This window comes from Paroedura picta, chromosome 9 (assembly GCF_049243985.1).
Source record: "Paroedura picta isolate Pp20150507F chromosome 9, Ppicta_v3.0, whole genome shotgun sequence".
NCBI classification, from domain to species: Eukaryota; Metazoa; Chordata; class Lepidosauria; order Squamata; family Gekkonidae; genus Paroedura; species Paroedura picta.
In genome coordinates, this window is record NC_135377.1 from 63838421 (window position 1) to 63855250 (window position 16830).

At 48.4% G+C, this 16830-nt stretch overlaps 1 protein-coding gene across 1 annotated transcript in view; it reads right to left on the bottom strand.

The window, feature by feature from the left end:
• The window catches only part of PXDC1 (PX domain containing 1), a 38763-nt gene extending 24049 nt beyond the window's left edge, over window positions 1-14714 (bottom strand). Inside the window, exon 1 of the mRNA XM_077353076.1 lies at window positions 14106-14714. Within this exon, the coding sequence (XP_077209191.1) occupies window positions 14106-14361 (256 nt within the window). The 5' untranslated portion in view covers window positions 14362-14714. The remainder of the gene's footprint in view (window positions 1-14105) is intronic.
• Between the last annotated feature and the right edge of the window lie 2116 nt (window positions 14715-16830).

Consider the following 16830-nt stretch of genomic DNA (forward strand, 5'->3'; position numbering starts at 1 on the left):
ACCTGGCAATGCCATGGGGCACCCCATCCTAACAGAAGAAAGGGTGAAACATGGGAACACATAAGGAAAACTGTCCTAAGTGTACCAGCGGCATAGCAACAGGGCAACAAGTGAATATTAACATGTATAAAGGTTTGCTTGAAGCAAGTCCTGTTCCCAGGAATGGCGCTGCCACAGGCAGCCTTTGGAGTCCTTGAAAGACTACCTCAGAGTGACTTTAACTACCTAACTGCAGTTCTTCTGATGGGCTGCTGAAGAGACCGGTTGCTTAATGGGTCTTGCGCAGCTTAAGGCTTGGGCATGCCTGTCAAGCCTTGGGTGGATCCTCAATCCAAACATGTAGCTGCAAAAACAATAAGCACGAAAATGGCTTCGCCTTTCAAGAATATAGTTTTATACTGCATGGGGCACCCATGGGAGCAAACATTAATAAAAATGTCACCATGCGGAAATTCATCAGTGTCCCAATACCGCAGTTTGGTGTTACCTTAGCTAGCTTCAACAATGAGATTAGATCAGTTTTGTGATGTTCTGTACACATGGCCCTTGCTGTGGCCCATTCTAAGAATCAGGTCCGGCTAAGGCCAAAATAGGGTTGCCAGGTCATGCCTGGCAAATGGGGAGGGGAGCTGGGGGGGGACATGGGCGACCCTAGGCCTGTGTGTACCATGTTGTCATGGGGAGGGGAGGGAAAGAAATTATTGTCACAAATTGCTGGCAATTCTATGTTAAAACCATAGAACCTCTGCCCATTCTTGGAACTACAAGACCTCACTTCTGGATGCCAACCTCCACCCCCAAAAGTGATGGGATGCTGCGTGTGATACTGGCTTTAAAAAACAAACAACGTTCTCCTGGCAAGGCTAGCCAGCAACCTCTTGTGAGTCACTGAGGAATTTGTCAAGATCCATACCCCTGCTTTAAAATGATAGTTTTACAATAATGTCCCAGTTCTAAATGTCCATCCTGTGCGAGAGAAAAATAAGTAGCTGGCCTTACTCTCTGAGAATACTGTCAGCGGCAGCCTTGTCATTACCAGACAGAGGCCACCCCCCTTCCCTTTTCTTCATTATGTGCTTGCTCCCCCCCTCCTTACCTTTGCCTCCTCTCTGAAGGAAGGAATGAAATCACGAAGCAACCATCTCAATTTCACCAGAGTCTTTGGGGGATGTGTGTGTCTTCCTGCCTTTACTGGAGGCTGGTTTTCGTCGTTAACAGACAAAGTAAGGTGAAATGTGCATCTATAAAGTGTGCAGTGGACACATTACAAATAGCAATGCTTTAATTTTTTTAAATGCAGCGTAGTCAAAATGTGATTGCAAATCATCTTCTTAGGCCCACAGAATCTCTGCAGTGAAAGGGGGTGGCATTTTTGCAAGACCAGTCCAGCAGCAGGACCAGGGCAATGTGCCCGGCAGAACCAGTGCTGACCCAACAGGACTAAGTTCACATCAGAGAATTTCTGAAGCTGAAACCAAAGGGGAGGGGCCATTTCTGCCGGGGCAGCAGAACCAGTGCAATGTACTAGAGCCCAGCAGCAGAGCCCTGAGCTACCCTAACAGTTCCCGGCAGCAGAACTCAGAGTGAATCTACTCGTGCCCAGCAGAACCCAGTGCCCCAGTGTGGGAAATGTCAGCTCAATGGGGCTGTGGAACAGAACCAAAAACATGGCGTAGTATTGCTCTGGTCCTTCAGTTTCACCTCCCCACTGATACGCATACATTAATTGTTTAATTATCACAGCAGATTTCTTAAATGTTAAAAAGCGTCAAACTTTCTGTGGCTTTCCTTTTGATTTACTGTTTTCCTAAAAAAAATTTGAAGATAAAACTTTCACAAAGCCCCTTTTTGTACGCTGAACACAGAAGCCCTGCTTCTACTCCCACCGCATACAATGCTTACTGTCTTTACGACAGCAGGGTAGGGGAGAACTTTGAGGAGGCCAGACGGCTGATGCTATTTTAAGAGGGAGCATTTTTGCTCAGAGTGTAAGGCATTCATTTGGTACTCATGTTTGACAAAGTATGTCTAAGAAGCAGGATAAACTGGTTCCTCGGAGGTTATTTAAAGGTATCCATAGGAACAGCAAACTCCTACCACGCAGTGCCGCTACTTCCATCTCATATTATCAAGAGCTTGAAGCCAAATTCACGCAGGCTATGGCTTCAGCACTTAGCTGCTGGTGTGCCATTTCAAAGGTGCTTGTTGTAGAATCTGTTAATGATGTGCAAAGGATGTCAAAAATCTCTGCTGTGCTATGGAAGCTCGCTGGCTGACTTGGGGCCAGCCACACAATCTCAGCCCAACATACCTTACCTTACAGGGCTGTTGTGAGCGGTAAAACAGGGGAGAATGAGAGAAGCCATTTGAGGGAGAAAATCACACACAAATTGGCCACACGGTATGGGTAGCTAAGCATGAAGACCGTGAGAGGCATATGTATAATCGAAGTTCCAAGTTTATTTTGTGGTAGTAAGAACTTCCATGAAGGCCTCCTCATTTTAACTGGCTTATCAAGAACTCCCTTAGGAGGAGCTATTTTCCTTTGTATATTTCAACGCAGATATAATTGGAATTCTGATGAGGATTTATGATCTGAAAGCAGTGTTTTTGGAAACTGTTAAATTCGGTCTCCCCCTAAAGCATGAGATCTGCTTTTGTATACTCTGGGCCATTTCGCATGGCTTCAAAATAGCACAATGGTTGCTAATTGAAAACGCTACTAATTTGCCTTAACGCACGACGTCGCAGACAATCTGCAACACTCCTGAAACCAATCAGCAAAAAGCGCTTCGTTGTAGCGCTTTTAGGGGAATCCAGAAAAGTGGATTCACCCTCCGGATAGCGATACACTCCTGCAACCAATCTGCAACACTAGCGCTAAAGACCTGTGCGTTACCATTGTTGCGGGTTCTTCAAAGTCCCTCCTCCTGAGCCTGTCCTCCAAACTTCCGGCGAAGCGATCGCCATTTTTTTTTCTCCGAGCGAGCGGGGATAAACGCACCAGCGAGCCTCTTTCTGTTTAGAGGCTTCCCTGGCTTCAGTCCTTCACCTTTAGTCACTAAGCACAAACCACATAAAAGCCCGTTTGCTGAAATAAAGTCCCTTTATTTTTTACACATTAATTCAGCCGAAAATCGGGCCCGTGAGAGGGGGGGGGATTTTTTTTTTATCACTCGAGGCAGCCTGCCAACGATCATACAATCAAACGACAGCTCACATTAGGCAGCTGGATGGGTCTCTCCGTTGCAACGAATCTACCTAGATTCGTTGCTATGGGTCTGTTTTTCTTTTTTTAAAAAACCTTTCTTAAAGGGAAAGGGGCTGTTTGGGAGCATGCTAACGGCTGCCCATTGGCTGCTTGACGGCCAGGGGCGGGACGAGCTTGGCAATAGCGCTTCCTTTCTAGCGATTTCTGCCGAGACCGGAAGCCTGTGGGAAACGCTAAAAAACGCAACTGATTCCACTACAAAGGCAGGTATGCATAACGACGAATTCCACTATTTTAAATGGCGATTTTTCATTCCGCAAACAATTTGCAACAAAGATCCCCGTGCGTAAAGGCCCTCTGTATTGCAGTAGGTCCTTCTGTATTTCTCCCCTTATATTGTACTTCTTTTAACATGCCAATAAAGGCATGATTGTTGTTGCTGTCATTGTAACAACCCTACCAGGGAGAATACAAGAGGGTGTGCTCACCCATTAACTCAAATCCATGTCCTTCTTATTCCAATGCAAAGCCCTATTAAGTATCCCAAGGATAATAATTATAAATAGACGACCACCTAATACAGATATGTCCAGTTCTCTCATGAAAGCAGCCTCTCTTCCATTTACTCTTAAAGGCAATGCTCATCTGAACAAACTGAGTCAGCTAAAGAAGATCTCAAAGGTTTATATCTCCCAAAGGCTAACAATGGGTGCTTTCACACCTGCTAAATAATGCAGCTTCAATCCAGCAACCAATTCACAAAATAAAATCAATCGAATATTATTCAAGTTACAGTCTGCAGTAAAATACCAATGATCTGTCACTTAGGACTGGTACAGTTGGAGATTCATGGGATGCCCGGGATGTGTATCAAAACACTGTCTCATTTCCAATGATATTATCTTGTGTGCAAGAGTTAGCAGGCAAAGCTTGTCAAAGCACAGACACAAGTAGAGTCAGCTGCGAATCTGATGCCAACAGTTCAGACTACCGTGAAACTAGCAGAAAGATCTCCATAAGCATTTCCTGATCATTCTCTTTTTAAAAAATGCTTTATGTCACAAACTTATTTTTTTAAAATATCCAAATCTCAGCCTCGATTGATAATCGATTGATAATCTTAAGTACTTTGTGGCAGTTTATCCATCGCTCTTTCCTGGAAATAACAGATACAAATGGCACTTTGAAGGAACAGGGGCCTTCAACTACTCGTGCTAAAGGGACCCAATCATGGAATTGTTTTGTTCTTCAAAATGTTGAGACGTTTTTATTCATGCATGACTTATCATTTTCCCCTCTGCCTCTCACGTAAGGAAATCAACTGTGTTTCTACAATATACATGCAGCAGTGGAAATTGTAACACTACTCTGTTGTCTGTAGAGTTCGTTGCTTAACAGCTGGGGCAAAACTGCTGCCCTTTAAGGTCCTGCAAATAGGTTTGCCAGCCTCCAGTTTGGGCCTGGGTATCTCCTAGAGCAGTGGTAGTCAAGCTGTGGTCCTCCAGATGTCCATGGACTACAATTCCCATGAACCCCTGCTGGCAAATGCTGGCAGGGGCTCATGGGAATTGTAGTCCATGAGCATCTGGAGGACCACAGGTTGACTACCCCTGTCCTAGTGAATCTCCAGACTACAATATGAGTCCCCCTGGGGGAAATGGCTGCTTTGGAAGGTGGGCTCCATGGCATTATCCTCCACTTTGGTCCTTCTCCTATCCAAACACTGCCCTTCCCAGGGTTTGCCCCCAAATCTCCTGGAATTTCCCAACCTGGGATCGGCAGCCCAACCTATTTGTGGGTTTTATGGCTTTAAGCAGAGCAGGCCTACACACCTTCCTGGGCTCTAAGGAACATGAACTGAAGCAAAACCCATTAATTATGTGTGCGTTTGTGGGAGGAATCCCCACTATGAAAAACCCTTCCATTATGGCTGGCTCTACAACCTACAATGAGATGTAGCAGCAGTCACCATCCCATTGCCTACCTCGGGCCTGTAGCAGCAAACACAACTTCCATAGAGAGCATCTGCAAGGGTGTCCTGAAGAGGGGAACAGCTCCTTGCACTGGAAGCAAGCTTCTTCATGTGGAGAATAGACTGTGGACCCCAACACGGCAGGACTACATGCAAAGTAGGTCTGCCGGATCTGGAAATACCTGGAGGGGGTTTTGGGTCCACCCTCCAAAGCAGCCATTATCTCCAGGATTTTTATTTATTTATCGTATGGCATGTGTATAATATAGCCAGAAGATCCCGAGCTCCTCTGGCAGCCAAGCAAGAGACTGTGGAGGTGGTTTGGCATTACCTGTCCCTGGGTCATAATCCTGGTATTCGCCCTTCCAAGTGCTAGCTGGAGCCGCCCCTGCTTAGCTTCTGAGATCTGACAGCAGGGGTAGTCAAACTGCGGCCCTCCAGATGTCCATAGACTACAATTCCCATGAGCCCCTGCCAGCATTTGCTGGCAGGGGGCTCCTGGGAATTGTAGTCCATGGACATCTGGAGGGCCGCAGTTTGACTACCCCTGTCTGATGGGATTGGGCTTGCCTGGGTACTGAGCTCTGTTGTCTGGAGACCAGTTGTAATTCTGGAGAATCTCCAGCCACTACCTGGAGGTTGGCAATCCAAATTCAAAGGACAATACAGCGCTGATATGCCACAGAACTTTTTGGCTCTGATGGAAAGCATTTGTTGATGGCCTTACAGCCACAATTCCAAAATTAGTTGCCTGCTTGGTAAGTTTCCTGTTGCTAGACCTAATATTAAGTCATATGTGGCTTCACTGGAAAACTCGTAACACTTGGAATCATAGAGCTGGAAGTGACCTCCAGGGTTATCTAGTCGAAGGCTCTGCACAATGCAGGAAATTCACAACCACCTGCCCACTCACAGTGACCCCAATTCCATGCCCAGATGATTCCCCCACCCAAACCAGAATCCTTGGCCAGCCTGGCCTGGAGGAAATTCGCCTCCCGACCCCAAAGTGGAGATTGGAATTTTCCTGGGCAGGCAAGAAAGGGCCACAAGAGCCAAGCACCGACACAATCCCTTCTGCCCACCCACTTACAACCCGCGAATGATCTGTATTTCCAAGAAGACCAAGCATACACCTATTGCCTGATAACATTTTTTAAAGCCTGCAGTTCAATTCCTCTTTGGTTTTGAACAGCAGTATTTCAGAGCAGTCTGAAGGGGGCAGCTTGTGACTGTCAGCCTCTGCCAACATTCCTTCTCGTCCGCGGAGCCAAGAGAGCTGTGAAAATAAGTTCGGGTTTCCAAGATCAGAAAAGGAAACGACAGCTCAAAACAATGCAGTCAGGGCTGCGGGGCGGAAGCCAAGGAAACCGAACTAGCACAAATACTTGGGACAAAGCACCGCTGCAGGCCGAGGCTGAGGAAAATTCATGCAATACCGAAGATCAGGAAAATGTGTGAAAGTTCACTCCAAGGCATTGAGTCTAATGTTCAAAACATGTCACCGGCAAGAGGCACACACAGACAGATCTTCAGGCTGAGGAGTTTCTCGGCTGGCTAGCTATCCATCATCTGGAAAACATGGGCTAGTTCAGACATGCATGTACCTTGTGTGATCTTTCATGACTTGGTTACTTAACACAAGCCAGTCCGCAAGGCCCTGCCTCCACTGTCAACCAAAAACCTTCAGGGAGTCCTCTACGGCTTTTGGAAGCATTCTCAGCAGCACGTAAGAGCTGACACATACCCTTACACATGCCTGGGACTTCCTGCAAAAGTTCAACTGAATGCACAGATGCCAACAGCTGGGCTGCTAGATATAAGACTGCTCCATGTGCATACCTTTTTCAAATATCTGCACAGATCTAACGTGGTGCATTGGTGCACACTGGACCTGGGCGATGGAAATCTGGGTTCAAATCACCATTTTAATCATGAAGCTCACTGGGCAACCTTGTCCTACTCATCCTTGGCCAACATATTTCACACGGTTGATGTGAAGGGGGAAAGGAGACCTCCCCATCCACGGGCCCAACTATGCACTCCTAGGAAGAAGGGTGGAATAGCAATGTGATGAACTTAACCAAGAACTAGCTGAGATTAACAAAAGCAAACAACTGGCTTTGCTGTTGTTCAGACCAAGTGGCTACTGATGTCACAGACTTCCCTGGACAGCAAAATGGACACCTTGCAACCTATTTTGATGCTTACTCGGAGATATTTTAAATAGTTCTGCAGTTTTAGTCAGGAGGGTGACAGGGTATGGCTTGCTCTCATCATATCATGGAAGCCAGGCAGTGTTGGCACTGGGAGGGGAGCCCACCAAGGAAGGCTCTGCAGAGGAAGGCAATGGCAAAGCTATTTGAATGACCGTGAGCCGGTCATGCCTTGTTAACTGACTTGAACTCACAGGATCGCTGCAAGGGTGAAATGAAGGGGGGGTGGAATAAGCTGCTTCGGATTCCATCCCAACTGGGGAGAAAAACAGGGTGAAAATGAAGTAAATAAAAATGAATAGATCAGCAAATTAGGAAGGAGGCTGTGGTTCAGGTGAAGAGCCTCAGCTTTGCATGCACAAAGTCCCAGGTTCAATTCCTGGAATCTCCAGAGGGGAGGGGCTAGTCCATTTGTAAGCTGAAGAAAAGCTGGGCTTTGTTCCTCGCTTTTGCCTACTCACAATCTCCTTCCCTTCTCCTCACAACAGACACCCTGTGAGGTAGGTGGGGCTAAGAGAGAACTGTGACTGGTCCAAGGTCACCCAGTGTCTTTGCAGATGTGGGGTTCTGCAACAGTTAATCCACAATGGCTCATGCACTCCATCAAATGATACAACAGTCAAGTATGTGTGTGTGTGCGCCCTGACTAGTCCATAGCAGGGGAAGTATTATGCTCACCTAAGCAGAGGACTCTAGTAGCTCTCTTTTGAGTTATGGCCACTACACCATGACTAATGGAGACCGCCCCATGGGATGGTGAGCTATTCAGGTAAAGAAGCTGTTGAGAAACTTTGCATAATACCAGCCTGCACACACACCCCAAAGCAAAAACTTGCGCTGGCACAGGAAGCAATGTCCAACCCATACATCAAGACTACAGTTTAACACATGGTTATGGGCGGAAGGATTTCCAGTGGCTTCCACACAGGGATGGGCACAAATCTTTAAAAATCCAGTTCAGCTCAAACCTCGAATTTCCCCAAACCAAATGGGCCAGTTTGGATCCCCCTTTATTCTGGCTGCTGCTTGTCATGGCCAGGGTAAATGGGGGGATCACCTGGGATGACCAGCTAGCCATCTAACCAGTCTGTTTCACTTCACTCCACTTCGAACTGGAAGGGAACAAAATGGGCATCCTTAATGGCTGACGCCAGATCTGCCACACTGCTAGATTTAAATGGCTGGCAGCCATTTCAACCTAACAGCAGGGAGGCTGCCCCCATCAGCTGTTAGTCTGAAAGAGTTGCAAGCCATTTTGCCGGTCCATTTTGCTTCCCGCTGCTTTGAAGCTTGGAAGCGGGGAAGCAAACCAGACAGGTTGAATGGTTTACGGCCATTTAAACCGAACAGCTGATGGGTAGACCTAACAGGATGACAGGTTTACATGACCCTAACAGCTGAACCAAACTGGACAAACATCTAGTAAATGTAGTTTATTTGATACAGCACTATGGCCAGATGCAAACATTTTGGCTCACGAGCTGATTCATGCCTATCCCTTCTTCCACATAGTATCTGATAACATACATTCTGGTCTGAAATCAGTGAGGGTCAGCAATACCCAGAATCTTTTGCATGACACTTGCTAGAGACTTAAAATTTCTGCTACAAACACACCCTGATCTGCTAGCCTAGGCCAGCCTGATCTTGTCAGATCTTAGAAGCTAAGCAGGGTTTGCCAAGGCTAGGATTTGGATGAGAGACCCCTAAGGAATACCAAGGTCATGATGAGGAGGCAGGCAATGGCAAACTATGTCTTGTCTTGTGAACCCTGCGGGGTCACCCTCAGTCCACTGGACTTGATGGCACTACCACCACAAACACAGGATGGTATCACAGTGGGCGGGGCCAGGATAAATCCCTCCAATTGATTTCTTTTCCTCTACAGGCACAGCTGCTGCAGAGATGGATTCATACATTACAGATGTTGCATTTTGAGTCTGTCATCCCCACCCTGTGTAACAAGCGCATGGGAGCAGCGGGTTCTGCACAGCTCCTGCAAGTGAGGTGCCCAATTTGGGTCGGGACTGTAGCACTCATGAAGAAGGAGCTTTGGCCCCCTCCCCCCTTTTCCTAACCTGGAACAATCTTGGTGGGGAGGCTATTTGACCTACTGGGGAAACCCAGTTGTACGTGTGGGTTTCAACAGAGAGTTGATTAGCTCTGGGGGCCATTTCAGGTCAGCACAGAGAGGAAGGCCAAAACCCCTTCTCCCTGTCTGCTGTGGCCCCAATCCAAATTTGGCACTGTATTGATGAGAACTGAGGAGAACCTGACACTCACTTCTGTTACACAGGGTGTATTGTAACACATGAACCAGTCTCTGTAGACCTTTACCTCTGAGCGTCCCTTCCTAACAGAGCACAGTCTGCGGTGTGGAAAAGTAAACAAGGCCAGCTAGGTTCCCCTGCCTAAGGAGACCCTCCGTCTCTTTATTCCTGCCTTGACTTGTATTCCAAGGCTTCATCAGTGAGCCACAGTCTGTATACACAGTGCCCAATTATGCAGTTCAGTTTCCCAGCAATTGGTGCCAGACTATGACAACAGATCTCCCACTGCCTGCCCAGCGCTTCAATGTGACTCGGGAGCGTTTGTTTTCTTCTGCCTGACATCCTCTTGGCACGTGTATCTGTGACTCCACACAGTGTCACACAGGGGACAAGCAAGTTCATTCACTTGGTGACATTTCTCCCAGCCAATCCAGAGCCAGGTCTCAAGCGACCAAGGTCCTTCTCATTTTGTGGAGATCCCTAAAATGTTCGCCAAAGGTAACACGGAAAGGCAAAATGTTCTGGTGGCTACTGAATGGACAAGTAGCCTTCGCACATAGATAGCAAAGACGAAAGGACCTACCTGGTATATTGTTCCACCTCCTGCAATGGCAGGTGGAAGATCCTATATATCCACTTGTCCCCACATCCCAAACTCCCAGCACATGGAAATATAGCATGTCAGGAAAAGGGATTCCAACATTTCCTGTTCATTTTTCCCTTTTAAAAAGGTAAACATTCAAACAAGGTACAGCCATCCCATCTGCAAGTGGTACAGTCCTTTCCCCAACCTATAAATTGTCTAAAACATGAATCCCACCCTCAGACAATAAAAGCAAAACAGCAGTATCCTCCTACTTGCATCTCCCCTTCCTTAAAGTTGACCAGAATAATTGCACCTTCTTCTCTGTGTACAATTTAAGCATTACGAATTATACCACCACCAAGAGCAAACCCCACCCCCATAACCAACCATTCTTTAATCTGTAAAAACCACCACCTTGCCCAATCTTCAAAACCTCATTAACAATAAGGCTTGTTATTATTCCCCCTGGAAGGCTGACCCTAAGCAACAATAGACACAGCAATTGAAAAGGTCCCGGTTCCTGCCAGTGAGGACTATGCCAAAATGCTGCTTCAAGTAATGTTAGCTAAGAGAACCTCAAGAGGCATGTGGGTTGAAACCAGATAGGAAGGCCTCCGACTGTGAACGACTTCCAGGGTAACAATCAGTGTTGTGCACAGAATGAGGAAACACATGAGCAACCGAGGATGCTGACTCAAACCAGACATTCAAAGCATCCAGCAGCCTGTACTGAAACCCTCACATTCTGGAATCTGCCAAGTTTTAGGCGGCTTCCCAGGGCAACTTTACACTCCACACATATACGACCTAACAGGGGTAGTCAAACTGCGGCCCTCCAGATGTCCATGGACTACAATTCCCATGAGCCCCTGCCAGCATCTGCTGGCAGGGGCTCATGGGAATTGTAGTCCATGGACATCTGGAGAGCCGCAGTTTGACTACCACTTAAAATGGACTCAGGCTAGTCACTCTAGACCGAAACAGTGACATCACAAGATTGTCGAGAAGAAGCGAGTTAAAAAAAGGTCAGAGATTGCTTACATGTTAGACATGCTGATACTTAACAATCTTGGCATTAAAAAACAACAACAACATTTTATCCTTCTGAATATTACAAAGGGAAATAGGCTGAAAATCTCCCACGGGGACATTTGGCTGCTAGAAACCAATTGACAGATTGTGAGACAGGACTCAAAAGCGGATCATGATTCGTTTGCAGGTAAGTTGCAAGCAAGGCCAGGAGGGGAAATGACACCCCTTGGCAGACTTGCATTTCCCCCTGCTTGTCATGGGGAATGGCCATGAGATAAAGCCTGCTGCTAAGTAATGCTAGTCAACTTGTGGGGAATCGAATACCTGTTTAGTGGTAACTGTTAGAAGAATCCCCCATCTTATAACAGGGAGGAGAAAGCAGCATGGAGTAACTTTGTCAGTGGGTTCCTGAAAAGTACAGCAAGTTTAAAAATGGACCCCACTTCAAAAGGTAAACAACCACTGCATCAAGCTAAAACAGGATTTTATTTATTTATTTTATTTATTTATTTGATTTGTATGACCGCCGCTCTCGGAAACCGGCTCGCGGCGGTTCACAATGTTTCAATACAAATACAATATATTAACCATTAAAATTCCCCATTAAAACCCCATTAAAATAATGACTGGATGGGACAGAAAGTAGAAGAGTGCCATGTTATAAAACCAGATCTGAAAATGTGCTAATGCAGTTGCTACGTTTGACATACAGACTAGGGAAACACAAACCAAAAGCAGAAATCCTAAGCAAATCTACTCGGGAGTCAGCCCCATTTTATTCAGTGGAAGCCCAGTGTGAAAAGCACCAGCCAGTTTTATACAATGATTATTTTGAATATTAATTTGGTATACATGGAGAACTAACTGGCTGGTGGTGGTGGGAACCATTCTACTCCAGTACCCATGGCAAGCCTGGTGTAAGGATTAGAGGAGAGCACAAGTAATTGCGAATCACCCCCTCCCAGGGATAGTTGGAACTGTGGAAGCACCTGACACCTTCAGTTTGTGGAAAACATTTCTCGAACCCTGGTTGGACGCACAAACGCAATGCTCCAATATCTAAGGGGACTTTCATGCTCATGCAGCTTCAGGCTGGCACAGACAGGAAGTTAGTGGGAGCATCAACGGGCAGCTGGGGGCCGAGCAGGCCGTGCAACATGCAGTTCAGGTGTGGGGATCACAATTTAAAGGCTCTGGCTATGGCACCTGGCCGCACACATCCATGGGGGGAAAGACACTGTGCGGAGTTCTAGAACAGCCGGGATAAGTGGATAAACCACTACTGGCTTACAATGACTACCGGTAGCTTCCTGTGCACCCCAATGTGTGGCAAACCAGGATTGCAAGAGCATAAAACGAATGCCTATTCTTATCTTCATGCAATCCCTGTTGGAGATGGAGGAACTGTGCGTAGGCAGTTCCTAAGAACAGTTATGAGGAACTGACGCACTCCCGCTTGGGGCCAGAGCTTGACAGCAAGAATTTGTGAATAATCATGCTTAATAGCAGACCCAGAACTATGGGACTTCCTCCCACATTTGATTTCAGAAGACTTAACCCTCCCCCCCATCAATTCATATCTACTTTAAGATCAACCCATTTGGAATAACTTCAAATTTGAGGCACACCATTTATCTGTTTTTAAAGTATCTCTCTTTTCAGACAATGCCTCGCCCTGAATTTTTACCATTCGGCATTAAAATCCATGACAGCAGAGGACTGGAAGTGGTCATTAAGCCCCCCACTGATCATGTCAGCCTCCAACCTCTGGCCCAGAGCCCGTGACTAGATAATCTGCCCATGACTCATCTCTCTTACCTGTTTAAAAGTGCCGGCAGCTTGCAATAGTGCTGAATCAGCACAGGCAAGACTTCACAAGGGCCGCAGAGACAGCGGAAATCCCTGACAGCTGATCTTCCAAAGCAGGGGTAGTCAACCTGTGGTCCTCCAAATGTTCATGGACTACAATTCCCATGAGCCCATGCCAGTTGCTGGCAGGGGCTCATGGGAATTGTAGTCCATGAACATCTGGAGGACCACAGGTTGACTATCCCTGAGGGCTAAGCGCAAACCAACGCAGGTGAGCCACCTGTGACTCGCAGCATAGAAGGCTACACCAGAGAGTTCATTCCCCCTCTTGGTTCCCTGTTTTGGCAGTCTGGTAACCTATCAGGATGCTGAGGGATACCAAATCCAAGCAGCCGCCAAAGAGGTAGGCGTCCCCCCCACCCCATCACAGGCCAGCATCACCAAGCCTTTTTTTTTTTTTGTACTGCAGACCTATAGGGACACAGCACAGTCTGTACTTTGAAAACGAACCCAAAAGATATTATCACTTCCTTTCGAAAAGGAGAAGAGATCATGTCTCCCACAGCAAGCTTATCAAGAAGGCCCTGAATTTTACATGCTCAGAGGGACTTGCTTGTTCCCGGGTTTACACTCTTGGTGAAGAAGCGAAGGGCAGGGCGGGGAGGGGGGGGGGCTTACATCCCATGAAACCCCGCTGTTGGAAACGAATTTTACACACTCTCAGAAGCACTCTGTTCTTTATGACCTGTGCCTCATCTTCTGTGGCAAACCAGGCACCAGCAATATGCCTTGGCTAGAACTAAGCACAGCTAGTGGAAAGGTACTCTGCCCATGCTCAGGGGCACCCTTTTTTTAAAAAAGCCCTGATCCAGAGCTCTGATCCTGAAAAGCTGGACTCCAACCAAGACCCAGCAAGCAACATTTCGAGGGCGCTTGTGGCCCCGATCCTTAGCACCCCTTCCGCGGACCGCCCATCTCCCTCGGGAGTGAAGGGAAGCCCGGCGCGACCCACCTTGCAGCAAGGGCGACTGGGACAGCTCGGGCCGGTCCTCGGGGAAGGAGTCGAGCAGGCGCTTGAAGAGGCGGCCCAGGTCGGAGTAGCTGCGGTGCAAGTAGAGGACGTTGCGGTCCGACCACTCGGTGCGGATCTCGAAGAACTCTTCCTCGTCGCCGCGCCGGTCGATGATGAGCCGCCGGACGCCGTTCACCCAGCAGCCGCGCACGAACATGTTCACCAGCGAGGTGCCCTCGAAGACGGCCGAGGCCATCCCGCGCCTCTAGTCGCCGGCCAGCCGCGCAGCACCGGCCCCCGCCATCCGCCCCGCGGGCGCCCGCAGCCAGGCAGCCAACGGGGGCGTCCGGCCGCCTCCCGCCCTCTCCGCCCGGCCGAGCGAGCGGGGGAGGGAAGAGGGGAAGAGGGAGGGAGGGAGGGAAGGCGGTGTCAGCCAGCCAGCCACGCAGCCCGCCTGGGGCGCGCTATTCTGCCGCCCGCGCACAGGGGAAGCGAGGCCGGGCGAGAAGAGCGCCTTGGCCAGGCTGGCTCGGCCCCTTTTCCCGCTCGCCCGTCGGAGGAATGCCCGCCTCTCTCGCCCGGGCGCCTGACTGCCAAGCTCGGCGGGCGCGCCTCTCCTTTTGCGAAATCGCGCCTTGAAAAAGTAAAAGGGGGGGGGGGGCTTGCAACACGTGGAAGAAAATTGAGACACGGGGGGGGGGGAGAGAGAGAAAGGCCCCCGAGGAGCTCCTCCCGCCGCCCCTGCAACGAGGCCGGGGTGGAACAAGCGACGCGGACAGAGATCGAGATCAATTAGATTCCGGAAAAAAATAGTTTTTTTTTTAAGTTAGGGAGAAAGAAATGAAGAACCAGTGAAACCGGAAAAAGAGGACGTGGCTGGACTGACGGAGAACAGATGTGCGGGAGGCGGAGAGCAAGGGCTCTTTCTCGCCACCGCGGGGTTCCCTAACTAGCCGTCTAGGGGGGATTGCCTCGCAAGCCAGTCCAAGCTCTGTGTGTGTGTTTTGCCCCCTGGAGAAAAGGGCTGCCCTTCCGCGCTGACTTCCCACCTGGGACAGGGACGCCACCGCTTCTCATAGGGAGGGGCACCCCAAGAAGGCGAACGTGAGACGGCTGCCTGCAAATCCGCCTCGTCGGACTGCCAAACCCTCCGATCCCTGCCTTTGGCCATTTGCAACAGCTGGAAAGGGTGGGGCCGTTGGCCCAGCGACAACCCTGCTCGATCGCGGCCTGCGAACCAGAGGAGGGAGCAAGGGAGCGCGACGCCTTCCTCCTGCAAGGATCTCCAGTGACAGCGCCCCTGCCGAGCATTCCTACCAGCCGGAGCAGTCGTGGCACTTGGACGGGAGAGCCGCCTGAGGGCTCTTGCCACGAAGGGGGGCAGTGTCACGTTCCCGGCGATTCTCCCCAACTCTGAATCTTTAGAAAAAACTTCAGTAGTTTATTGAAGAGACTACAAATGGTTACATAGGGCACTCTGTTGCTAAAGCTGGCCACATACAAAAGTATGAAACAGAGATCGAGCCAGGCATACCCACCCGCATCCCAGGGCATTTGTGTCCACGATCTATGATCTTACAGGATGCATCTTCTTATCTTCAAAGAGCATGCACCTTTTACAACTTGACACTTAGAGGCAGGAAAGGACAGCGATCATATTCAGAACATGATATGAGTTGAGTCTGGATGGCCCAAGGACCTGAGAACCAGGGAGGGAGAAAGCCAGCCTAGAGGATTCTGGGACATTGGTCAAGACACCGTGCCATAAGTCAGGGGTGACATGACAGATGGCCAAGTTCCTTAGATGCAAGAAAGAGAAGCGCAATTAGAAGACACACACACTGGAGTGGGGGAGGAAGGAAATGGTTTCTGGTCGGTGAAACCATGTGCTAGACTAGAAATGTCCTGAGGAACCCACCAGTGCTTCCAGTCACTGAAGGAAGAGCTGAAATGGTGGATATGGTGTGGCCTCCTGGTTATTCTGCACTTGGGGCGGGGGGAGAGCTAGTGGGGCACACCAAACGCACCAAGTGTCAGTGAGTGAGAACCAAGTAAAGTGTGTAACAGACTCAATGAATATGCAAAGTAATTACTAACCGGTTATTGTAGCCTCAAGATTTAGTGACAACCTGAATAACCTTGAATGACGTGTCAACATAATATCACACACCATTCATATGCTGCAATGTACACCCCATGCAAAAACTGCCTCATTCGTAAAAATAGCATTAGATCAAAGAGTTATGCGGAGCCAGTATTGTTACAATGATTGCAGGCTGAAGGGCGATGTATTGTATCCCCTGAAGGAGGAGATTTGAAATGGTTGTAACCAGTGCCTGTGGAAGGTAAGCATCTGACAGCATAAAATAATATATTTGGAAGAAAGCATCTAACCACACTGGAAAACAACATATCTGGAATGTTTTGTTCAAGGTTATACAATGTTTAATTGTCAGTATAAACCTTGGGGTTACAATAACTTCTGTAAGTAATTACTTTGTATATTCATTGGCTTTGCTAAACACGGCACTCCGTGCTCGGTGCACATGGGAAAAGCCAGGTCCAAATCCCCACCCCTTACCTAAACACTCTATCTTAATGAGTTCACAAACCACAAGATGTGAACCATGCGTGTGATTCTCAGTTCCTCCCAGGAAGGAGGAGGGGAGATGAGTCTTGGCAACATTGTCTTTCGGTATTCACAAAGGCAGGGTTTAAAGCACTG